At 31.7% G+C, this 25,232-nt stretch overlaps 3 protein-coding genes across 5 annotated transcripts; all 3 read left to right on the top strand.

Moving 5' to 3' along the window:
- Positions 1-1,742: 1,742 nt before the first annotated feature.
- Positions 1,743-7,703, top strand: LOC108482413 (truncated transcription factor CAULIFLOWER A-like). Of its 3 annotated transcripts, none has more exons than XM_053026700.1 (10): positions 1,743-1,901; positions 2,042-2,246; positions 3,731-3,809; positions 3,921-3,985; positions 4,108-4,207; positions 4,307-4,348; positions 4,462-4,503; positions 4,788-4,918; positions 5,353-5,460; positions 7,433-7,703. In XM_053026700.1, exons 2-9 carry the CDS (start codon positions 2,062-2,064, stop codon positions 5,453-5,455), a joined length of 747 nt encoding a protein of 248 aa, XP_052882660.1. In that variant the 5' UTR covers positions 1,743-1,901; positions 2,042-2,061; the 3' UTR covers positions 5,456-5,460; positions 7,433-7,703. The 3 variants fall into 3 exon arrangements, with proteins under 3 accessions (XP_052882660.1, XP_017641030.1, XP_052882658.1); XM_017785541.2 differs by lacking the exon at positions 7,433-7,703 and adding an exon at positions 5,581-5,765; XM_053026698.1 differs by lacking the exon at positions 7,433-7,703 and having other exon boundaries at positions 1,756-1,901; positions 5,353-5,765.
- Positions 7,704-9,607: 1,904 nt separating this feature from the next.
- Positions 9,608-15,475, top strand: LOC108483567 (uncharacterized). Its single transcript, XM_017787031.2, has 14 exons — positions 9,608-9,946; positions 10,048-10,182; positions 10,456-10,597; positions 11,061-11,143; positions 11,345-11,404; positions 11,505-11,717; positions 12,116-12,244; positions 12,582-13,259; positions 13,348-13,540; positions 13,628-13,821; positions 14,186-14,290; positions 14,376-14,515; positions 14,634-14,912; positions 15,009-15,475. Exons 1-14 carry the CDS (start codon positions 9,728-9,730, stop codon positions 15,274-15,276), a joined length of 2,838 nt encoding a protein of 945 aa, XP_017642520.1. The 5' UTR covers positions 9,608-9,727; the 3' UTR covers positions 15,277-15,475.
- Positions 15,476-19,606: 4,131 nt separating this feature from the next.
- On the top strand, positions 19,607-24,016 carry LOC108482747 (cytochrome P450 CYP749A22-like). Its single transcript, XM_017785864.2, has 5 exons — positions 19,607-19,912; positions 20,007-20,233; positions 20,321-20,553; positions 22,095-22,473; positions 23,436-24,016. Exons 1-5 carry the CDS (start codon positions 19,639-19,641, stop codon positions 23,862-23,864), a joined length of 1,542 nt encoding a protein of 513 aa, XP_017641353.2. The 5' UTR covers positions 19,607-19,638; the 3' UTR covers positions 23,865-24,016.
- Positions 24,017-25,232: the final 1,216 nt, after the last annotated feature.

The raw sequence follows: 25,232 nt of genomic DNA, 5'->3' as shown, positions 1-25,232 counted from the left end.
TATTTTAATTATTCATTCAAACTAAATCGCATAATCATTATCATCCACCAACCGCATAAAAACAATGGTTTATTAATCATTTAGGCCCTTTTAATAATTGCCATCTAGGTCCCAAAATCTTTTCTTAATTAAAGCATTATAATGATTGGACTTTTACAATTTAATCTCTAAACTTTAATTAATTACCTTTTTGACTAAATTATTTAACTGAATTTTATTATATTTTCATATTAATTTAATAAATATTTTTATTTATAAAAAAAATATCTCCCAACACTCGTGAGAAAATGAACCATTCCTCGAATAATCACACACTTTGGCTCTTTGCAAATGATTGGATCGAGACTCTTTGCAATTTCGTGTTCCTTGATTCATTGAGACTAAATTGTGCTCTTGATTGAAGAAAATCTAGAAAATATTAGTATAATTAGAGTCCTTTTTGGATGGCTACTTTGATGGAAATTTGATTCTCATTCACTTCTATCTTAGCAAGTCATAAACTCTTATATATGACATACTTATTTAATTTGAAGCAAAGAGAGTTATCACCTATATTTTGTTCAATGAGGAATCTATCTAAGAGTGCATTTTTGTAAATAAAATACAAATACAAATGGGTCACTTGATTTTACGGCTAAGCTTTTGGGGATGAGCATGAGACTGTTACTAGTGAGCTGTATGACTTAAATCATTATTTGTATGTATTGAATAATAGATGGTTAGCTCTTTGGGAACGGCCTCGCAGATGTAGGAGGAGCCTGATTTGTGTAACTAATTTATCGGTGTTTAGTATTTGTTTCCTGCACTTATCAAACTGATTTTCTTTATAAAGATATGTTTGAGGATCAAATGAATAAAATATGTATATGTGACATGATAAATTTGTTGAATTGTTTAAAACTAGGATCAAATTGATAAAATATAAAAGTAGATTAATTATGTTATTATACCGTTAAAACAGATAATATCATCTTTTTTGTTAACAATTTACCATAGAGTAACCAAAACAGAATCAATCAAAAACGTTATAGATGAAATTGAGAGATCTTATAATTTAGTGACCAAAACACAAATCCACTAATAACTAAGTGACTAATAATATAATTGACCTAAAAGTAAAACTCAAATAATTCAGATACAACGTTATACCTAAATATCAATAAAAAATATTTATGGATTATAAATAAGAAGGGGAAACAGGAGCACCGCCGTCAACAACAGCAAGTGTGTGGCAGTGTGGTGGGTCGGTCTTTGACGGTAATAGCATCCGTAGCCTATAAGCTCAAAACCCTATTTTTTCTAAAGTTATATATAGGTGCCATTATTTTAGTATGATGAAATTATTGGGAAGTATAAAATAATTTAAAATTTATTTACATCACTATAAAATTAAAAAATATATTTTTATATTATTATATTTTTAATACGTTTTAATTTTTAATTTATAATGCGGGTGAAAATTTTATGTAATAAATTATTATATAAAATTAAATGTAATTTTGATTAAAATTGTAAAATTAATATTTTTGTTTCGTGTTAATGAAATTATTAAAAGTAAAAATAACAAGTAATTTTACAACTCAAACTACAGATGTAGATCCATGTAGACGTCCATGTAATAAAGTAAATGAAGATAGTAACGACTGCTCAGCCATTCCAACCAATAAGAACCCGACAGCACATCTGTCAAAAAACCACTCTGGTTTTGCCCTAAAACCATTTTTTTTTCTATTTCTTCTTTGTTTTACTTTCTGGTTTTCACTTTCTAGTTTTGCTTCATTTCCCAATTCTATATATGTTCTATTTTTTTTTCTCATTCACTCTCTGAAAACCACTTCATATTTAGCAAAATCATAAGAACTCAAAACATAAACTAACAACAACAAAATTCCCCAACTTAGGTACGCACAGCACATATACATACATATATATATACATAGACACACACACAAACACATATATATATATCGTTTTGGTTTTAAAGAATTTGGGTTTATTTGTTCCTTTGTTTCTGGTGTAACAAATTTTTTTTTTCTTACAGGTATATTTAAAAAAAAAATCATGGGAAGAGGTAGGGTTCAATTACAAAGGATTGAAAACAAGATCAACAGACAAGTTACTTTTTCCAAAAGAAGAGCTGGTTTATTGAAGAAAGCTCATGAGATCTCTGTTCTTTGTGATGCTGAAGTTGCTTTAATTGTCTTTTCCCATAAAGGCAAACTCTTTGAGTACTCCACTGATTCCTGGTAAAAAAAACAATACCATTTCTGTTTTTTTTTTTTTGTTTCATATCTCAACAGCAGATCCATGTTTTAAAAATCTGGGGTTTTTTTTTTCGGTTTTCGGTTTTTATTGCTTCTTTCATGTATTTTCATGCAGGTGAAAGAATTTAAGACATGTTTAGGTAACATTTTAGGTAACAGGACATGTTTTTGTGTAATGAAAAACATATAAAAGGATCATGAAAGTACTAAAATGAATGACCAAGTTTGTGAGAACGAATTTTTTGTCAAATCTGGTTAAGGAAGTTATTGACCAATGGAAGAACAATAATTTTTTTCCCTTTTTTTATGATTCTTTTTTTTCATGTTCAAATGGTCTAACTTTATTAATTAGGAGAAAATACAAAAAAATAATCTATTATATGAACTAAATTATACCAAGAAATAAAAGATAAGAAAAAAAACCTAACCCTATGTTTATATGTTGTTTATAATTTATTTTTCTCTTGGGAAAAAATGTTTAACTTGATACTTAAATAAACCCTATTTTCATTTTCTCATTTCCTTTTTAATTTTTTACTTAAAACACTTTTTTTGTATTATTTTGGGGTTATAATTATATATCTTCTTCTTCTTCTTCAGCAGCTCTTGTAACCTAAACCCTCTCTGGTTTTTTTTTCCTGTTTCTAATTCAAGAAACTCCCACACCTAAGATAAAAACCCTAAAAAATGATACATCTTTTTATAGTTTGAACAAAAAAGATTTTTCACCAAAAATATTTTTAAAATGTTAAATATTCAGTAAGTTAAGCTAATTTACCAGGAAAAAAAGACAGAAAATTCTCTCAAATTTTTTGTTCTTTAATTGTTATTATTATTTTTTCCATTTTTGAGGTGTATATATGGCTATATATATTTTTAATGATCTATTTATGGTTTTAAACTAATTTAGAATTTCAATTTTTTATAAAAATTTTATTGAGAATTAAAATAATTACTTATATATATTAAAAATTTCCTTATTTATACCTGAAATTTTATATCTTAATTTTTTACAATTAATAAAATATTAAATATAGAAAATATTTACATAGAGTTTAATAATAAATAATGAACATTTATAAGTAGTAGCAATTTATTGGTTTTGATTTATTGAGTGATTTTTTTCTTGATCGATGTACATGTTAAAGATTGTTTGATTATAAATGTAAATTTTAATAATGGACTCGAATATTTTTAAATCTATTTTATAAAAATAAATTAGAGCAAATATTTGCATAATATATTGTAGAAGTAAAGTAAACTTCACATTTGTTAGGGTTTGGATCCTTCCTTGCAACTTGAAAAATGGAATTGTGAATTAGGGTTTACAAGTTCTAAAATTGTTTTTACATTTTTCTTAATAATTGGATTGACTTTTGCTTATGATTAGATGGACATTTTAAAAGGAAAAAAATAAATTTCATTTCTTTTTCAAATTTATGAACTTTTTTCTGCATGTAACTCAGTATGGAAAAGATACTTGAACGCTATGAAAGGTATTCCTATGCTGAAAGACAGCTTGTTGCTACTGAATCTCAACCTCAGGTATATAATTCTTATACATATACATACATATATATATATATATATATATATATAGCACATAACATAAAGGAAAAAAAATGGGTGTTAATGTTATGGTATACAAATCTGCAGGGCAACTGGTCCATGGAGTATAATAGACTTAAGGCAAAGGTTGACCTCTTGCAGAAAAATCACAGGTATAATTCAATATATATTATGTTATATATATATATACTTGGATTAGTGTTAGATATGGATACAAGATATTAGTATTTTAAAAATCCGAGTAACATAGGGTTTTGTTTGCAATTTTTTGCAGGCACTATATGGGAGAAGATTTGGACTCACTGAGTCTCAAGGAGCTACAGAATTTGGAACAACAGCTTGATACTGCTATTAAACACATTCGATCTAAAAAAGTAATCTTTTTTTATTTTTTTAAAAAAATTTTACAATTAAAATTGTTCAATTAGAACTGTTTTTTTCTTTCTAGTGATGATGAAATTGTGTTTTTGTAGAACCATCTCATCTCCGAGTCAATCTCTGAGCTTCAGAGAAAGGTAGAGCCTTTCACAACATATGTTTTGCTTATCAATGTGTATATATATACATATATAAAGGCCTAGCAAAATATTCTTTATTGTCCTAAAATTACATAAATTTGTTTTGACAGGAGAAGGCAATACAGGAGCAAAACGCCATGCTAGCAAAGCAGGTGATTTACCCTTCTTTTACATATATGTCTATATATATATATATATATATATTTCCTAATCTACCCTACAATTACGAACCCAACATTACGCGTCTAAGTCTAGTCGACCTTGCAATCTCTAGGAATACATCATTGATGCCAACTGAGCTAGTAATTACCCTTCTTTCCATGTTCATGGTTTCTTACTCTTTTTTTGCTCGGCATTCATGGTTTCTTACAATGTTGCTTTGGGTCGTTATTGATTCTAAAAGTACTCGTGTCCAACATCCATGTAACATTTGCAGATCAAGGATAGGGAGAAAACGGTGGCGCAGGCACAGCAGTCGCAGTGGGGGCAGCAGCAACAGCAGCTTGGCCTCAACACACCAACATCTTTCCTGCTGCCTCAGCCGCCGCATCCTTGTTTGAATATCGGGTAACATTTCTTCTCTATCTTCTTTCGGTACATGATCCAAAAAAATAAAAATAATAAAGGATAATATAATTTTTGGATATTGAACTTGACAATTAGGTTTATTTTGGAACCTGTCAGTTTTTTTGCCTATTTTTGCACTTAAACTTAACAACTAGTTCTATTTTTCTTTTACCCGCTCGTGTTCCATTAACACTAGTTGTATAATCAAATCCCAATAGAATTTAAATTCACGGATCAAAATGATTCTAATTGCCAAATTCAGGAACCAAAAAAAATATATATATAAGTACCAAAACGAACCTAATTGCAAAGTTTAATGACTACAAATTATATTATCTCAAATAAAAACAAAGAATTCAAGTAAAATAGATTCTTATCAGCCAATATATATGGAAATGATGATAATTTGGCAGTGCAATTTGTGTGTGCTGCAGTGGGACATACCAGGAAGAAGCAACTGATCAAGTGAGGAGGAATGAACTTGACCTTACCCTTGAACCTATTTATACCTGCCATCTGGGATATTTTGCTGCATGAAACTGGTACTCTAATTACATGCATATATACATATACATTGTATGCATGCATGCATGCATATATGTATGTATGAGAACGCTTTGATTTAGCAGCTAATTATGAAGTTTTGGATTGTGTGAATATAGGCAGAAATGGAGTTGCATTATCATGGCATGCTAAAAGGAAAAAGAAATTTGTTGGAAACTCATGCCTTTTTATGTATGTTACTACTTTGATATATATATATATATATATATGTCTATGATAAGTGTATAATATATCTATGGATCTCGGATTTCCCATTATTAGTTATCAAGTTCCAATTTATTAATTATCCAGGCTTTTTATTGCAAATTTGGTTAAATATTGCTATTAGTCCTGTAAATTATGGATTCAATTTAATAATCTAATTTAGTTAATTTTAGTCTTTTTACCTTTTGAATTTTTAATCAGACTGGAAAATGCTGGTTAGTTAATTTTAGTTTATATATACTTTTTGAATATCGAAAATTTGGTTCTAAATTAAACTTTAACAGTTAAATATGTTAGGCCAAATTTAGCCATTAGTCTCGTGAGTTGTGGATATAGTCCCTGTTCAAAAATTATTTTGATCTTTACCAACTAATAATTTTATCTAACTATTTTTTAATTTTGTGTGTTTGATGTTTATTTAGAAAAAGAAAAAAAAAACTAAATTGGCAAGTCCTCATTTTAAAAAATGATTTAATTATTATGTTATATAAGGGGTTAATTTATTAAACTAATGATTTAATTATAAGGTTTAGTATAGCTTTGCTTTTACAAAGTGTTAATTAATAAGAAATTAAAAAAAGTGATTTTTGAGAAGTTTGATAAATATATATACTTATAATAAAAACATTTTTTTGTAATTTATTGTTAATATTTTGATATATGAAATATAAATTTTAAATATTTTTAAGTAATTAATATAAATTTTTATAAATTTTAATTTGAAGATATAAATCATGTTTCAAATATTAAAATCATATATAAAACAATTCTTACAAATTTAAATATATAATTTTATATATTTTAAATAATTTTGAAAAAGAGAAACCATTTTAATGATTTTTATGTTTTGAGTTCGTTTTAGCTTATTCTAGTTAGCCCAGGGGTTAATTTGCAAAAAATTTAAAGATTGAGGGACTTACCATGAATGTTTTTGAATGTGTTTTGAAGTTATTTGATGGACTAGTAATCTTGGTTGTTAAATAAATATTTTTGTTAAGTGATTTTGATGAATTCTTGAAATAATGATTAAATTGTTAAAAGTATAAATCCATGGGTTTGGTTGTGAAATGTTGGTAATAATGGGATCTTTCAAGGTACCTTGTAACATTGGTTAAATTGGATTTTGGTTAAATTGGATGAGCTTAAGGACTAAATTATGAAAAGTTAATATGTTAGGGGCAATTTTGTAATTTTGCATAAATATGAATTATGGATTAAATTAAATTCTAAAAGTACTTAATTGAATGAAACTATTGTTTTAGATCACGAGCGTGTGTGACGATCGTGGAAAAGAAAAAATTACGGATTAGCTTCTGTGCTTTTCAATTACTACAAACCAGTCATGTAAATTCGTTTTATGTATATGCATGGTTATATTCAATTCATTGTTAATGATTTAATCTTTTAGTTCTAATTTGTATTGTTATTTAAATGTTGAATCGTACTATATATTCAAATGCGGTGTTATTCAGGCTTAGTGCTTAGCAGGCTTTGTGCCGACGTTATTCAAGATTAGTGCTGGTGTTATTCAGGCTTAGTGTCTAGCAAGCTTAGTACCGGTGCTATTCAAGCTTAGTGCCTAGCAGGCTTAGTGCTAGTGTTATTTAAGCTTAATGTCTAAAAGGCTTGATGCCGGTGTAGTAAATGTTAACGTCCTTTGGAAATTTGGTAATTGATAGTAAATGAGTTGACTTATAGAACTTACTAAGCTTCTTTGTACTTATTCGTTTAATTTGATTTTTGTAGAACTCTTAGAATCGTATCATCGATTGGATCAACTTGGGAAGCTCACACACTATCATTTATACCTTGGTAGTCATTTTGTGCTTGTTTTGATGTTGGTTAAAAGTGGCATGTAATAAGAAGAGTGTTGTAGTAATATGATATTTTGTGGTAGAATTAGATGTTATAAATGGTCACTTTGATGTTTGTATGATAGGCTTCATATTTTGGTGTTTATGCTTGTAAATATGATAAGTGATGCATATATATATAATATTTGAAATAGTTTGAATTATGATTGTGTTGGTGCTTAGGTTAGTTGATGGAAATAGGTTGTAAATGTGTGATTTTACAATAATGTTTGATACAATTATGGTGCCTTTGAATAACATATTGGTTAGATGAATTAGGTTGTTTGAATGATATTTAGATCCCTTGAATGTATGTCCAAATGGTATGGTTGGATTGGTATGAACTTGACTTGAAATGGCATGAATTTAGGGTTAATTATGGATCACATGGCCGTGTGTCAATTGAAATTTTTTAGTATTTCAAGTCAGTGAGTTACACGGCTTGGCACACAGCCTTTGACACGGCCGTGTGACCCACTTAGTGAGCTACACGGGTGAGGAGACGAGTTAGGACAGGGTTGTGTGTCCCTTTGTTTGAATGTTACACGACCTAGGCTATGTCACACGGTCTGCCCACACGGTTGTGTGACCCTTATTTTCCAATTTTTCCAACTTTTTCTCAAATCTTCTAATTTGTTTCAAGTTAGTCCCGAACTGCTTCAAAGCCATTTTTAGGGCCTTGAAGGCTCGATTTAGAGACCAAATGCATATGTTCGATTGTATTTTAATGTGATTTACTTAAGTAATGTTTAGTTATTGTATTGAGATGTATTAAGGTTAAATGTTTTCCAATGGTACAATAATGCTCCCTAACCTTAATCCGGCGACGGAGACGGGTTAGGGGTGTTACAGCTATTAACATTATTTTTGTTTTATTATACTTTTAACATTATCATATTATAAAATAACATATAATTTTATACATAAATCATTTATAAACCATCCACCATACTTAATATGGGTTAATTGTCTCATAAAACCCTCTAATTATGATTTTATAAACATTTCACACATATAAACTAATAGCGATTAACTTTTTCAACTTTTATGATTTAGTCCTTTTACTTAATTAACTATCAAATCACTAAAATTTCTGGACCAGACCTCAATACACCTATATAAAAACTCTGTAAATATTTAATAAAAATATTTATAGGCTCGATTTATAGAAACGAGGTCCCAAAACCTCATTTTCGAAAACCACTTGACTTAAAGGAAAAACCACTTGTACTAAACTAATCGTTCAATAAGCAAAAATTATCAGATCAAAATTCAATATAATTTTATATTTGACTCATAAATATTAATTAATAATACTTACGGACTCATTCATTAGATTTATGGTCCCGAAATCACTATTTCCAACATCACTGAAAAATGAGTTGTTACAAAAACAACAACAACAATAGTGGAAATAGGAAACCACATAATGGGAAGTGGAAGCCCAAGAATAAACCAAAAGGGCTAGTGAGATGCTTCCTTTGTAAAGGTCCACACATTATGAGGGACTTTCCAAAATGATCCTTTCTTTTGCTATCAAAAGGGATGATGATCCAGATAGAGCATCAATGAGGCTTGGTTTGATCATGCATTCAGTCAAAGCGAAGAGGATTAGAGAGAGTGAAAAAAAGCCAGTGGAGTGCTTCTTAAGTTGTGGTCTGTATAGGATACGGGACTGTTTAGAGTGATCCAAGATATTTGCGTACAGTAAATGATACTCAATTCTGCGAAATTGAATAGGGATAACAAGTAAAAAGGCAAATAAAGTAAAAATTAACACTCAAAATCTTTAACATAGAAGTTAACTAATCTATATAAACTTAAAACTTAATTAGTCAATGTATAATCATAAAGGCATTTATGTCATGTATTTATAATTTTAATTAAAATATCAATTTGTGATCCTATTTTCAAATTATTCTGAATATTTTTGAAAAAAACCTTTAAGTACTTAAGTGAAAAAGGTATAATTTGGGATCCGGTTTTGTAATTAAACCAAAAAATTATATGAGGCAAAGGCCCATGTCTCAGCCAAAGCCCATCAATTATAAACCTCTAAGCTCTTACAAAACCCAAAGCCTTAAAACAGAAAAACCCTGTCTTTCTTCCTCGATATTTTCCTCCGCCAAAATATACCCATTAAAATTCCCGCCGCCGTCGAGGTCGACAAAGATACGCCGGCTTAGCCATGGCTAAGCAATCGACTCCCGGAGCTAAAACCAAGAAGAAATCAAACAAAAAACACCACAAAAAATCTGACCCAGATGCCATCTCCATGAAGCTCAAGTCTCAAAAGCCTAACCCTTTCGAAACCATCTGGTCACGTCGCAAGTTCGACATACTCGGCAAGAAACGCAAAGGCGAAGAACGCCGCATCGGCCTTGCACGTTCCCTCGCCATTCAAAAGGTAAATTATAAAACTCTATCCCCCATAAAAAATTCAACTTTTTTTTTGCCCCATATTTGTTAGTGTGTTGATATGACTTTTTTTTGGCGGTTTTGTTTCAGAGGAAGAAAACACTGTTGAAAGAGTATGAGCAAAGCACAAAGTCTTCTGTTTTTGTTGATAAGAGAATTGGTGAACAAAATGATGACATGGGAGAGTTTGAAAAGGGTATCTTGAGGTCTCAACGTGAACGTCAGGTTGTTTTCTCTTTTTAAATGCTCGTCTGTGTATGTAGTTTATAAGTGAAATATTGAAGTCTAGTCGAATTGAGCATTGCTTGAACATCATGGGAGAATGGAAGCTGGAATATTCCTTCATTGATAAAAAATATTTTTTTTTTTAACATTCTAAATAATATATCGATTGAATCTTTATAGTACTCGAGTTTAGCCTGTGCTGTGTTGGTTACTTCTATTTGCATAATTGGAAAAATGAATACCTGTTGAGATTAAGTTTATATGATTCTGTAGTTGAAATTGCGAAAAAGGAGCAAGTTCAATTTATCAGATGGAGAAGAAGATGAGTTTGATGCTCCGGATTTTGGTTCCCTTCCAGAGAGGGATGATTTTGAGGATGAAATGCTGTCCGATGACGATAATTATGCTGATGAAAGTAAGATTAAACTTCTGCTCTTCATTATGATGATGCTTTATAATTTGTTTATAGATAATCCAAATTTCCTAGTAACTTTTTTTTTCATTTGTTAAACAATGTATTGTTTAACTAGTTAGCTTTTACGTATCAGTAACACTTGGAAGTGGTCATAGTTCCTGCTTATTTGTCTTTAAAGCTCCAGTCTACAGCAAGAACTTTGTATTCTTCTTTATGTACTTGCCATTATCAATAAGCTTAAAGCTTGTTTTTGTTAATGATGCATGCAAATGTAGTAATTTAGTTTAGGCATGACTTGTCATCTCCTCGGTTTTCCTTTTACTATATTTCTGCGTACTTTGAAGGATGTTCTGTTCTTTATGTACATTCCAATCTTTTATTCTTTATGTGAATATTTTTACCTTTTTTCATATTCTTGCTTTAAGCTACATTAATGGTCGTGATGATTTGTTCTTCTTTTCAGAGCGGTCAACGGTCTTAAAGCACCTTAATTCTCACAGTGCCAAGGATCCCTTGGAAGGGGATTTGATAGAAGGAGAAGAAAATGTAAGACCTATTCTCTTTCATTAAGAAACACTTGTTTGTAGTCGAGTTTGATGGTCAGCTTAGCAATTTCAATGTTATCGGTCATTTGTGTTTGGTCTTATCCTCATTAGGGTTATATACGATATACAGAGCGTGTCCTTTTCGCGGTGTTATATTAGATGCCCTGAAACATAGTTTAAATTGATGGTTTTCACTCTACAGAAGCACAAATCCAAGAAGGAAATAATGGAAGAGGTTATTTTGAAGAGCAAGTTTTTCAAGGTAAAATTTCATATGCACCATAAAGGTAACTCTATTGTTTCCCAACCGTTGTCGTGTCTTGACATCCGGTCTCGAATTTTTTTTCCTTGTTTTGTACCAGGCACAAAAAGCTAGAGATAAAGAAGAAAACGAGCAACTGATGGATGAATTAGATAAGAGCTTCTCATCTTTAGTGCAGTCCCAAGCCTTATTGTCTCTCACTGAGCCAGGCAAAATGAATGCCTTGAAAGCTCTCGTGAACAAGAGTATTCCGGATGAGCATGTGAAAAAGGAAGAGTTAGCCGTTACGCAGAAAGCTGTAACTAATAATCAGGTACGGAGTTATGGTTCTACATTGGGTCTTATTAAACTTATGTTACTCTTACTTGGGTGTCTGTTTGATGCATACCTGAATCCGGCATGGGTATGATTAGATTTTTCTAAGTTTTCCGTTGCATTTGGAGGATCCTTTGAGCTCATATACCTGTATCCCTGTCTCAGACTGGAGTTTTAGACACAAATATTTAAAAGAAAAATGAAGTGTAATCAACATGGTATTAAACTGGCCATGCTGATCAGTGCTCTTGCCCATGCAAAGTTCTGATCTTCATTTATTTGCTGTTTTCCGAAATCTTACTTTAGCATGCCGTATTTCTTCACTGTTGGTGTTAATATGTTCTTGCTTTTAGTGGTGCATCAAAATCAAGCATTTTCCCCCTTTTTTACTGACAGGAACAACCTGATTCCTATGATAAACTTGTCCATGAGATGGTATTGGATATGCGTGCTCGGCCATCTGACAGGACAAAGACACCCGAAGAGATTGCCCAAGAGGAAAGGGAGCGACTCGAGCGATTAGAGGTATCTGTGGTCAAAGCTCAACTACTTCCTTTTGGTTATATTTGCTTTTGCATGATATGGTTTTATTTAGAGAGCTATTTAGTAGCTATTACTGTTGATAAAGTTTTTCTGAGAGATGGAAATTCTCGTAAAACAGGGCTTTATCTTGTGCTTTATTGGTTCGAAATAGGATTTTGTTTGATACGGTAACTACTATTATCGTTATTTCATGGTTATGTATGTTAAAGACGCTATGCTAGAATGTTTGATTATTATTATTTTTTCATGGTTATATATGTTAAAGACACTAAGATAGAATGTTTGCTTAAGAACTTACATAGGATTGCCCAAATTTCAGGAGGAGCGTCAAAAGAGGATGTTAGCAACGGATTATTCTAGTGATGAAGATGGTGAAAATGCGGAGAAAGATTATGCTCAGAGGCCAAGGGCTATCTCGGGAGATGATCTTGGTGACTCCTTTGCACTTGATGATGAGCCTGGTAATAAAAAGGGTTGGGTTGATGAGATTCTTGAAAGAAAAGATGCTATTGATTCCGAGGATGATGAAGAGGATGATTCTGAAGATTTGGGAAGTGCTGAAGATACTGATGAAGATGAAGAATCTGAAGAAGAAGAAGAAGATGATGAAAATGAATCTGAAAAGACTCTCTCTTTGAAGGACTGGGAGCAGAGCGATGATGACAATGTTGGTACAGATTTGGAAGAGGATGAGGAGACCGATGAACATGATGAGGCCATTGGTGATGAAGATGTGGATAAAAAAAGCCGTAACAAAACAAACAAAACTGAACTTAAGAAATGTGTAGAGTCTGTGGATGCAAAAAAACCAAAAGCAAGTGGCAAACATACTTCAACAAAGTTGGACATTCCGTTTATAATCGAAGCTCCAAAGAACCTAGAGGAACTGTCTTCCTTATTGGAGAATCGTTCTAATGATGATGTTATTGTGATTATCAACCGAATTCGGGCAAGCAATGCAATTAAGCTTGCTGCAGAAAATCGGAAGAAAATGCAAGTAAGTTTCCTTATAGGGTATTCTGATATCCTACCAATATTGAGATTGGCACCTTCAATTTAGAACTGATATATCTTTTATTTACCAGGTATTTTATGGTGTTCTTTTGCAATATTTTGCCGTGTTAGCAAATAAAAAGCCCTTGAATTTTGAGTTATCGAATAAGCTTGTCAAGCCAATAATGGAGATGAGTACGGAGATCCCATTTTTCTCCGCAATATGTGCTCGTGAGCGAATCTTACGAACTCGCGTACAATTTTGTGAGGCTCTCAAGAACCATGGTATGTGATTGCTTGATTCTTTGTCACTGCCCTAACTTTATTATATTTGTAGAATTCCTAATAAGATGCATTTTATTTTATTTGCAGAAAATGGATGCTGGCCTACCTTGAAAACGTTGTTTCTCCTGAGGTTATGGTCCATGATTTTTCCATGCTCTGATTATCGTCATGTAGTAACAACTCCAGCACTATTGTTAATGTGCGAGTATCTGATGCGTCGTCCCATTATGTCGGGTCGAGATGTCGCTATTGGTTCGTTTTTATGTTCCATGATTCTCATGGTATGTACATGTTTATCCTTTTCACTATATCCTTGAACTTGTCTTGTAAGAGTTTGAAATTTCTTCTTACATGCACCGTATGACATCTTAGATAATGGTCTTCTCTTTTTGTTTGTTGAGCATGTGAAAATCAGTTACTTTAAAGCACGCTGCTTAATAATTGTGTTTCAAATGGAATTCGTATTTATAAGTTTATCTGTGCAATCACTTGAATTCTTAAGGTCCCTAACTTGTAAAGCCAGATTCGAACCGAGGGATTGCCACAAACCCACAACTACAAAAGGATTTTACCAAGTTGATTCACATGTTTACCAACGTACCATATATATGCCGTTCCTTACATGATAAATCTTGGTATTTGTAGTTCATGAAGCAATCTCGGAAGTTTTGTCCTGAAGCTATTATGTTCCTCCGAACTCTGTTGATGGCAGCTACAGAACACAAACTAGCATCCGAGCAAGATTCACAGGTACTGTAACTTCCTAATAAATTTGTTTTCTCGTGCTACTTGTTGGACTAAATTGTTCTATTTATGTACATTTCTTTCTTATCAGTTCTATCATTTTATGGAACTGAAAGCACTCAGGCCCTTATTATGCATACATGATGGCGTGGATGAAATTAATCCTCTGAATTTCCTCATGGTAATGGAAATGTCAGATGACTCGTCGTTTTTCCGCTCGGATAATTTCAGGTCAGCACTTGGTGCTGTTTTTCATTGTTGGTTTCTTTGTCTCATTTCATTAAATTCTACTGTCTTAGGTAACTTTTGACTTATATGGACTTTTCCCTTTCATTGCGTTTATCTTCAGGGCTAGTGCACTGCTAACTGTGATTGAAACTTTGCAAGGATTTATTGAGATCTATGACGGGTTGAACTCCTTTCCTGAAATTTTCTTACCGATTGCAACATTATTAGTTGAAGTTTCGGAGCAGAAACACATGCCGAAGGCACTGAAAGATAAGTTCAACAATGTTTCTCAACTCATTAAGAAGAAAGCTGACGAAACTCATACGCTGCGGAGACCACTTCAGCTACGCAAGCAGAAGCCGGCTCCTATCAAATTACTTAATCCAAAATTTGAAGAGAAGTAAATCACATTAGCTCTAATTTTAATTTTTATCTCCTGTCTTAATGATATCTAGACTCGGGGGACTAAAGGTCTATTTCCCATGTTACATTGCAGCTTTGTTAAAGGCAGAGACTACGATCCAGATCGAGAACGAGCCGAGAGAAGAAAGCTACAAAAACTAATAAAACGCGAAGCCAAAGGCGCGGCTCGAGAGTTACGTAAAGACAATTATTTCTTATACGAGGCGAAGCAAAGAGATAGGGAATTAGTGGAAAAGGAAAGAGCAGCTAACTATGGAAGGGCGATAGCATTTTTGCAAGAACAAGAACATGCCTTTAAATCTGGACAATTAGGTAAAGGCAGTAAGAAGAGAAGGAGATGAAAGCTATATAGGTAAATTTCTAATGCAAAGCTCCTTGAATTAGCTCATCAAATTTAATAGATGTTTTGACATAGAATTTTGAGATTCTTGATTGTTTTTTAGTGGATTGGCATGCAATCAACTAGCCTAGCAATTTTTGTGTATTTCATCACGTGTTCCTATTGTTTCTCGTGTCGTAATCATATTTAAGATTTCGAAATGTATCTAGTCATGTCTTGTTAGTGTTTTACTTGTTTTTCCGTCTTATGTTTCATGCTTTAGCTCTATATATGCCTGTAGACCGTAAAATTCACATTTCTAAATCAACAGCGCGGTAGGAGACTGAATTTTGCTCCCTTTACTAAAAAAAAAAAAATAGATTGCATGAGTTACACGTGTAACTAAACGTTAACTATGATAGTTTTTAACAACAAAAATGGATTAATTTGTTGTAAATGAGAAAAATGTAATTTAATTTTTATATTAGGGGTTTTAATGGTATTTTTACCAACAAATAGGAGTGTGCATTCTGTTGTTTTGGTTTTTTTTTTTTTTTATATCAAATTTAAATTATCTATGTAAACCGAATAATTTGAATTGATTTAGGAGCAAAATCAAATAAACGGAATGAATTTTTTGGTTTGATTCGGTTTTTCAAATTTTGGATATATTTTCCTTTTGAGTTGGAAAAAAATTCTAATTGAGTTTCTTGTAATTTTATTTCTTTTAAATTTTTAAATGTTTTTCTTTAAATTAGTATATTGTATTACTTTAATTTTATTTTTGTTTCAAATTCATTATAAAAATATTAAAATTAAATTAAAACAATTTTAATGAATTCAAAAATATTTAATTTCTTAGTTAGGTATATAGAGTTGTTTCTATATATTAAATAATAATTAAAATGAATATTATAAAAAATAAAATCTTAATTTAGGTTTTAAATATTAATGGATATTGGGTTTTAATTTGATGTGTTTGGACTTTTAAGGGTATTAAATTTTAATACTGGATTTAAGTTTATTGTCTAAATTTGGGTTTGAGTATGTAAATGAATTATGGTTTTTTAATTTTATGAGTTATGGTCTTAATAAGTTTATTTGGTTATTCCGTTCTCAAATTTTAAACCGAAGTGAGTCGAATCGGTCGATTTAATTAATTTTCATGTTTGATTTATTTGGTTTATTTGATTTAAAATGTCAAAATAAAAAATCAATTTAACAAAATAAATTAAATCAAACATAAAAATTAATTAAATTAAAAAGCCCGAGTATATGAAAAAAATTCAAAATTTTCAACTCAGTTCACTTTGATTTTTTTGTGATTAGAATTTTGTATACACCCCTAGAAGCGGGACATCGAAAACATAATGCTTAAAATGATAAATGAAGAGTAAGAGTAACCTAAAACAGTAACATGGGTTATAGAATCAGCGAATGCAAACTTGTCAACGTCCGGTAGGAACGATGATTTCTGAAAACTCAACACCTGGTGTTGGTTCTGAATTACCGGCGGGGAGCAACTGTTGACCATCAATCATCGGAGTGAAATTAGCGTCGGTCATTCCATGAGTTCCATTGGCTTCCATCAATGAACTCTTCAGCTCCTGCCGCCATGCCAGCTCCAAGTTTCACAATATTTCCCCCATACTAGGTCTGTTGCTTCCTTGTCTGCAAAACATTTCTTTGCTGTACCTGTAAATGTCTTAAAACATTCAGGGTTGATCTTTCCCTGTAAGAAAGGGTCAATGTTCTATTCCAGGGTCCCCATTTGATAACAATTTAGTGCCCAATCAGCCAAATTTACCTTGCCATAGTCTTCTTCATTTTTGACACACTGTAACACGGCAGGTCTAGCAAACAACAATTCAATCAGCACAACCCCGAACGAGTAGACGTCAGATTTTTCAGTCAGTTTTTGACGTTGATAATACTCTGGATCCAAGTACTCACATGAGTTTCAGATTCTGTCATTGTCATATTTTGTCCGATTTTCGATGGTCTGAAATCCGGAAGCTTGGGTTCCCGATTTTCATCTAATAGGCTGTTTGTAGTTTTCACATCACGGTGAATGATACAGTGCTTCCCTGACGACGTGTGGAGATAATGCGATCGTCGAGCTGCACCGCCTCTTCTTCCATGGAAGTGGTGATTCCTTGGTCTTGTAAAGGTGGTCTGCTAATGTACCTCTTGCCATGCAACACCCGATCAAGGATACTAAATGGCAGTGTCGAAGCTTCGAAAGTATGGTGATTTCGTTTTGGAATTCATTGATACGTTGACGTGATTCAGGATTCGAACGCTTTATAGCAACAGCAGTCAGCGTATTTCTGTTGTTAACAAACCCCTGTATATCTTTCCCAACCCCCCCGAACAAAGTAAGAAAGCAGCCGAGAAGTTCTCGGTTGCCGACTTTATCTCCGCAAGAGTGAAGTGTGGGCAGTCCTTTGACAATGGCAATCATGTAACTGTTCTGATCTTCCATTTAAAGTTAGATGGCAATAGTAATTGTAAAGAAATAAGGGCCGTATATATACTTACACCAATCAGTGTTAAAAGTATATTATAAACAGTCCGAGCGATAAAATGATTTGCAGATAAAGATACCTTTCTTGCTTTGAATGGATTAGATCCCGCAAGAGAGTTGTTTTCATCAGATAGTTTGAAGGTTTCGAACCCATTCAAGAACGGCACATTATGAACTAAACTTCGATTATATTGTATGGACACTAAGACAAACACATCCCCCTGCTGTTTTCTCGAGAGATTCACAATAAAATCTCCATACACGGGAACTCCCATCTCCTGAATTAAGCTGCTGGTTTCTGCAAGAGTGGCACCACTTGAAGAGTTGGTATGAACATCAACATGAACAGCCATTCCGTTTTCGTCGACAAAATTCGTGCTTTTGCGCACGTATAAGTGCAACCTGAATAGATAACTGAACCCAAAATCTACGGGGAGTGACCAGGTTATGTTATCTTCACGAGACATGACATTCTAGCTGTGGTATAGACTTCCTTAATAGCAGCATATGCTGCTGGTATAAACAATATACACGTAAAGAGACATAAGTTTACATCTATTGAAATAGAGTAGATTAGTTTTGCTGGTATAAACAATATAAAAATATAAACTCACCTCAATTGAAGTCGCGTAGTCAAGCTTTTGCCTTCAATGTCGCGACATGATTCCCAAATGGTCACTATATTATCTTAATATTTTGAAATTTTTACATTTTAGTTCTTTAATTAACAACGGTTTCTCATAAGAACTTTCGTAAGCTTATTTATATCCCGGATTTGAATAAATAACATATAATTAAGTATTTGAACTTAATGACTTGTGTAAATTGTTTATTTGGTATGCAAACGAAGTTGTAGTTGTTTTGGCAACGAATGTGACATTTTATATCTTAGATCCAACTATTGGAACGGGAGTGAGTGTTACATTCATAGTCATTGCTAATTATTACAACCCATTAATTAATTTATATATCTATTGTTACATATTCGAGGAGTTGTAAATAAATTATTATTCTCACAAATAAAATTCAAATTTTCTTTCACAAATATGATAAAAAAATATTATTATTATAAAAAGTTTAAATTTCATTTAGAGCATTGTTACAATGTCATAATGTTACAGGTTGCAAGACAATGACTAAATACCAAACATGACATTAGATTGATGATGACTAGAAGATTATATTAACTATTACGGTTAAGAAGTAAAGTGTAAAACGATGTTTCATTATTTGTCTTACAAACATTTGATGTATGACATTTTCCATGCAATATGGATGTTATGTCTGCTATGTTACTTGTTTTTCTTGTTTCAAGAAATGGGAAATTTTGATTTTCTATATATATATATAGACTGATTTGGATTCGTCGATTATGTTCTAAATTAGATTATAACAATAAAGCAATAAAATCTTTTAGGATAAATTGTTTGAATTTAACAAAATTTCTCAATTTGGTCCACATTTAAAATTTGATAATTTTTTCAATTTAATTCTTCAATTTGGATATCTTAATACTTTAAGATTATCTCATATCATCATTTGAAAAATATTATAAAAATTATTAATTTTTTAAAAAAATCAATGACATAATACAATTTCATAATTTCATATCACCATATATTTTTATTGCTGAAAATTTAGGAAGTGGATGGATGACAACTCAAACTATTATTTTTAGAAACTTTTTTATTTGAAATTAATTTTTTTATCCACTTGATGTCAAATATCAATTAAATTAAGTTTCAATGGATTTAATCTTTCTTATTTGTCTTCACTTCAGCCTTCAAAAATATATATATATATATATATATATATATATATATATAAACATCTGAATTCATTCTTAAACAGACGAGAATGGATTCAACAGCAAAGCTTTTAATCTTTCTGGCAAGTTCTTTAACCTTATTTCTACTGAAATTCCTTCATAAATACTGGTGGATACCTTTCAAAATACAAAGAGCACTGAGTTTACAAGGAATCAAAGGACCTCCATATGAGTTCATCCATGGCAACAACAAAGCCTCTACCCGTTTCAGATACGAAGCTTTAAGCAAACCCATGGCTTCCTTAACTCATAATATAGTCCCCAGAGTTATTCCTCAGATTCATTCATGGATCAACACTTATGGTGATGATGATTTACATGTTCTTTTTCATATGTATATAATTCTCATTTGAAAATGTTAATCATTTCTCTTTTTTTTTTTTAAAAAAAAAAATAGGGCAGAATTATCTTACGTGGGAGGGGAATCGAGCTCAACTGGTGATATCCGAACCCGAATTAATCAAAGAGATACTGAAAGCCAACGACGGGTCTTTTCCGAAAAGGAAGGATGATTCGAGTATTATTCATAAGATCCTCGGGGAAGGCCTCGCGTCCTCCGAAGGTGCGAAATGGGCGAAGCAAAGGAAGTTGGCGAATCATGCTTTCCATGGAGAAAGCTTGAAAGTAAGGCTTTGAATTTATATCTGTAATCATGATAAACGCGACGTAACATGGATGGATGGTGTGTGTGTGTGTGTGTGTGTATGGCAGAATATGAATCCAGCAGTGATTGCTAGCGTTGAGACGATGTTGGAGAAGTGGAAAGGTCGAGAAGGCGAAGAGATCGAAGTGTTTAACGAGTTCAGGTTGTTGACATCAGAAGTTATATCGAGAACGGCTTTCGGTAGTAATTACTTGGAAGGGAAGCATATTTTCGACATGTTGACGAAATTGGCGATACTATTTAGTCGAAATTATTTCAAAACTCCGATTCCTGGCATCAGGTAGCTTCATCCATTTTTTCATCCAAAACCATCATAGCTTAGATATCTTAATTCCACTCCAACTAGAAAATTTGACTTGATGAATTTCAATCTAAACTCCATCCAACCATAAAAGTCAACCATCATAATCTAAATTTACCCAAACAATTAATTTGAAATAATTTAAACATAACTCAAATGACTCGAACTCCTGATTGAAAAACCCAAGCTTTTTTTTTTGAACAATTTCATTACATATTCTGACTATATCTGTTTTTTTTACACAATATATAGAACTAGAGATACTCATAGGCCGGATCAGGTCAGACCTAAACATGATATTAACATACTTTATGTTTTTCCAAGCTCATCCCGATCCAAAATATGAGCTTAAAATTTTGCCCAAACACACTCATATTTGCAAAAAACTTTTATTTATTGAAAATTTTTATATAGTCATCTTAACATTATTTTTATTGTTTACATTAGAGTAGTATTATATATTTAGTATAAGTTTATTTTTTTAATGTGTTCTAAATTACATAATATATAAAAATAACATAATATAAAATATTATGAACTTAAAAATGCGTTAGGTCGGATTGGGCTTGAGCCTTGAATGTTTAAGCTCAAGCCCGGCCCATATTTTAAACGGGCTTAATTTTTTTGGCCTAGTATTTTTGTCCAAACCCTCTCAAATTTCGGGTAGACCTAGGTCTGCTTAGAATTACTCATAGCCCCTCTCCAACTCATAAATAGGAGGGTAATGCGCTCCAGTGCACTCAAACCCAGGTCCTCCTGCATTGGCAACAATACTCATGTCAATTGAATTAAGATTTAATAAATAATAAAAAAAATAAACTTTAAACTTGAACATGGAATGACTAAAATCTAGAGGAATTCATGGTTGGGCTAATCCTATGTATGATATTAATATATTTTATTTTTATCCAAGCCTGGCCTAACTAGAAATATGAGCATAAAATTTTGTCCAATCTTGTTCATTTTTGTAAATAACTAATCAAGTTTATTTTAGATCCGCCAATATAATTTCTTAAAAATATTAATTTTAATTTAATATTTTAGATGATTTCATTTTATTAAAATTTTAAATTTACACAACTTAATATATATTTTTAATGTTTACGTAGTTGTGTATTATTATATATTTAATTTTATATGATATAAATTGCATAATATAGAAAAGAAAAAGAAAAATATATTACACAAGTATAAAACAGGTTGAGACGGGCATAGACATTGAATGTTGAAACTCAAGCTTGACCCATCTTTTAAATTCGTCTAATTTTTAGCATTGTACTTTTGTCCAATACCTCCCATATTTCAGGTGAGCCTTCCGGTTTGGAAGAGTTGCCCAACCTATGAAGTATGAACAAGTATTCCAAATCCAAATTTAATCAAAACCGTGAAATAATTTAACCATCAAATTGACCCAAATTGAAATGAACAAAAAAGTGATTCAATCCAAATTGACTCAACTAAAAACCAACGGATCCACTCAATTGAAAGGTTTAAGCTTATACCTATGTTTTCTTTTACAGCAAGATATGGAAAACCGCAGTTGAAATAGAATCAGAGAAACTTGCTAATGGAATTCATGATTGTGTGATGGAAATGGTTAAGAGAAGGGAAAAGAAAGTAGAGACAGGAGAAGCTGACGGTTTTGGCAATGATTTTCTAGGATTACTAATAAATGCTTATCGTGATTCCGACGAGAAAAACCGATTTTCCATCGAGGATCTAGTGGATGAGTGCAAAACATTCTACTTTGCCGGTCAAGAAACAACCAACTCCTTGCTTGCGTGGACGATCCTTGTTTTAGCAATTCATACTAAATGGCAAGAAAAAACAAGGCAAGAGGTGTCTGAGGTATTTGGGGACCAAAATCCTAATTCTGAAGGCATTGCCAAATTAAAAATTGTAAGTAAATTCACAATCTCTATCAATTTCAATAGTGCATTGTACTTTCAGTCAATTGATCAGCTTAGGTTTGTTTCAAGTTAGGTCAATTTAGACGGGCGAATTTGGCTTTTAATTTTTTGGTCATTTTGAATTCAAATCATTTCAAATTTAGGTTAATTTTGAGTTCAAGTTATTTGAGGTTTACATCATTTTTAGTTCATATGTCATTTATAATTGAAGTCATTTTCAAACTAGAGTTGGGCAAGTTTGGGTTGTTAATGGTTTATGGTCAAAACAAGTTGGGTTAAGTTCAGATTTAGATTATTTTGGCCTTTGGTTAAGTAGATTTAACCTGCCTCGATTTTACCATAAAATGGCAACAATTTGAATCTAAATTCAAAGCTAACTCAAACCAGAAATATCTCAAATCTAAAATGATTATAATAAGTAACCCAAAATGATCCAAACTTGAAGTACATGAACTCCTAACCAAAAAACTCCCATACTCAAACTCGACTAAATTGGACAAAAAGTGACCAAACTTCAAAATTGACCCAAACCCTAAATCTAACCCAAATTGATTTGATCAAAAACCAATTTGACTCATCCATTGACAAGTTTAGGGTAGAGCCAAGCAAAAAATTACCCTCAACTTGATTGGCAACTTATGTTTGTACTAGTAAGGTGTTTTCTTACTAATATCAGGGGCAATGTCAAGGAGGACAGGTAGTGGCCTTGGCCACCTTAAAATGAGAAAATTGCATTTTTTTATTTCTAATATATGGTAAATTACACTTTGTCCCTTCAAATATGATAAAATTTTGATTCAATTCTTTAAAAATATATAAAGATATTAACTAATACAATGGTAAAATTGCATTGTACCTCTTATGGAAATATATAATTTCCGACCCTTTAAAATTTTTTTATGACTTCACTCCTAACAATTATTTAATAAATGAAACTTATTTTGGTGGCAGATGAACATGGTCGTCAATGAAACCTTGAGATTGTATTCTCCTGTAGTTGCCGTGATCCGAAAGATCAAAAAAGAAGTTCGATTGGGAAAACTTGTTTTGCCTGCAAATCTGGAGATATTGATCCCAATCATAGCACTTCACCATGACCCTCAACTATGGGGAGACGATGTACATCTTTTCAAACCGGAGAGATTCGTTGAAGGCATCGCTAGTGCTACCAAATACAACTCTGCAGCATTCATTCCCTTTTCGATGGGACCTCGATCTTGCGTTGGCATGAGCTTTGCAACCACAGAAACAAAGGTTGCTCTCTCAATGATTCTCCAACGCTACGCCTTTACTCTCTCCTCGACCTACGTTCATGCGCCATTTACTTTAGTCACGCTTCAACCACAACACGGAATTCAAGTAATGCTTCATCCTTTATAGGGTGATGCCTGAAGTTCTTACCGTAATAATTGATTATATAAATATATAAGCATACTTCAACGTCTGGATTGCAAAGGTAATAGTTGTTATTGCAATCAATTACTCTAAAATCTATAAGTAAAATAACGATTAAGTTGCCACTTTTATTTAAATCCGTGATTTAAAAGCTACGATTTAACTCCCAAATATTTATTTAAATCTATTTCTTTAAATCTTGGTCAACAATTTAATAAATATAAACACAACTGACCGATCAAATCACGTAAATCTTTGTGTCTTTCACTATTTCTCCGTTATTATCGCTATTGAAAATAATGGGTGGTTGTCTCTTGCATGCTTAACACTCTTGACTTATCAAGACATACCTATTGAGTGTTACAATGCCTCGAGTAACAACGAAAGTAACATTGCATGTGTGCAATTTTTTTTTTACGGGATTTAGTTGCAACAAATATAGAGATTCAATATGTGTTCGGAAACTAAGTTACGTGGAATGTTTAGAGAATAAAGATTGAATCGTATTAGAATCAAGATATTGATGGTTGACAAGTTGCTCGAGAGTTTATTTAACTTACTATTTATTAAATTAAAAAATATAAAATAATATTTTAAAAAATTTATAATTTATTTCTGGTCCCCTAATTTTTTTAATTTTGCCTTCCCTCCTGTATACAAACTCACCATAATGTTTCAAGCTCCAACAGGTCAAAGACAAAATAGCAAAGCAAGACATTGGGTTGATGATGATTGGAAGATTATATTAAGGTTATAATTGTAAGTGTCAAACGTTGTATATTATTTGTCTTACAAGTCTTCGATTTATGACATTTTCCAGGAAATTTGGACTTTATGTCTATTTTTTTCTTTCTTGTTTCATGAAATGGTATATTTATTATTTAAATTTCTTCTATCGACTGATTTAAATAAATAACATTAATTAAGTATTTGAACTTAATGATTTGTGTAAATTATTTATTTGGTATGCAAACGAAGTTGTAGTTGTTTTAGCAACGAATGTGAATGTTACACTCATGGTCATTACTAATTATTGTAACCCATTAATTAATTTATATATCTACTGCTACATATTTGAGGAATTATAAATAAATTTTATTCTCACAAATAAAATTCAAATTTTCTTTCACAAATATGATAAAAAATATTATTATTATAAAAGTTTAAATTTCATTTAGAGCATTGTTACAATGTCATAATGTTACAGGTTGCAAGACAATGACTAAATACCAAACATGACATTAGATTGATGATTACTAGAAGATTATATTAACTATTACGGTTAAGATGTAAAGTGTAAAATGATGTTTCATTATTTGTCTTACAAACATTTAATGTATGACATTTTCCATG

This window comes from Gossypium arboreum, chromosome 4 (genome assembly GCF_025698485.1).
Source record: "Gossypium arboreum isolate Shixiya-1 chromosome 4, ASM2569848v2, whole genome shotgun sequence".
Lineage (NCBI taxonomy): Eukaryota > Viridiplantae > Streptophyta > Magnoliopsida > Malvales > Malvaceae > Gossypium > Gossypium arboreum.
Note: the sequence above shows the minus strand (reverse complement) of the source record. Positions and strands in the feature narration are given on the sequence as shown.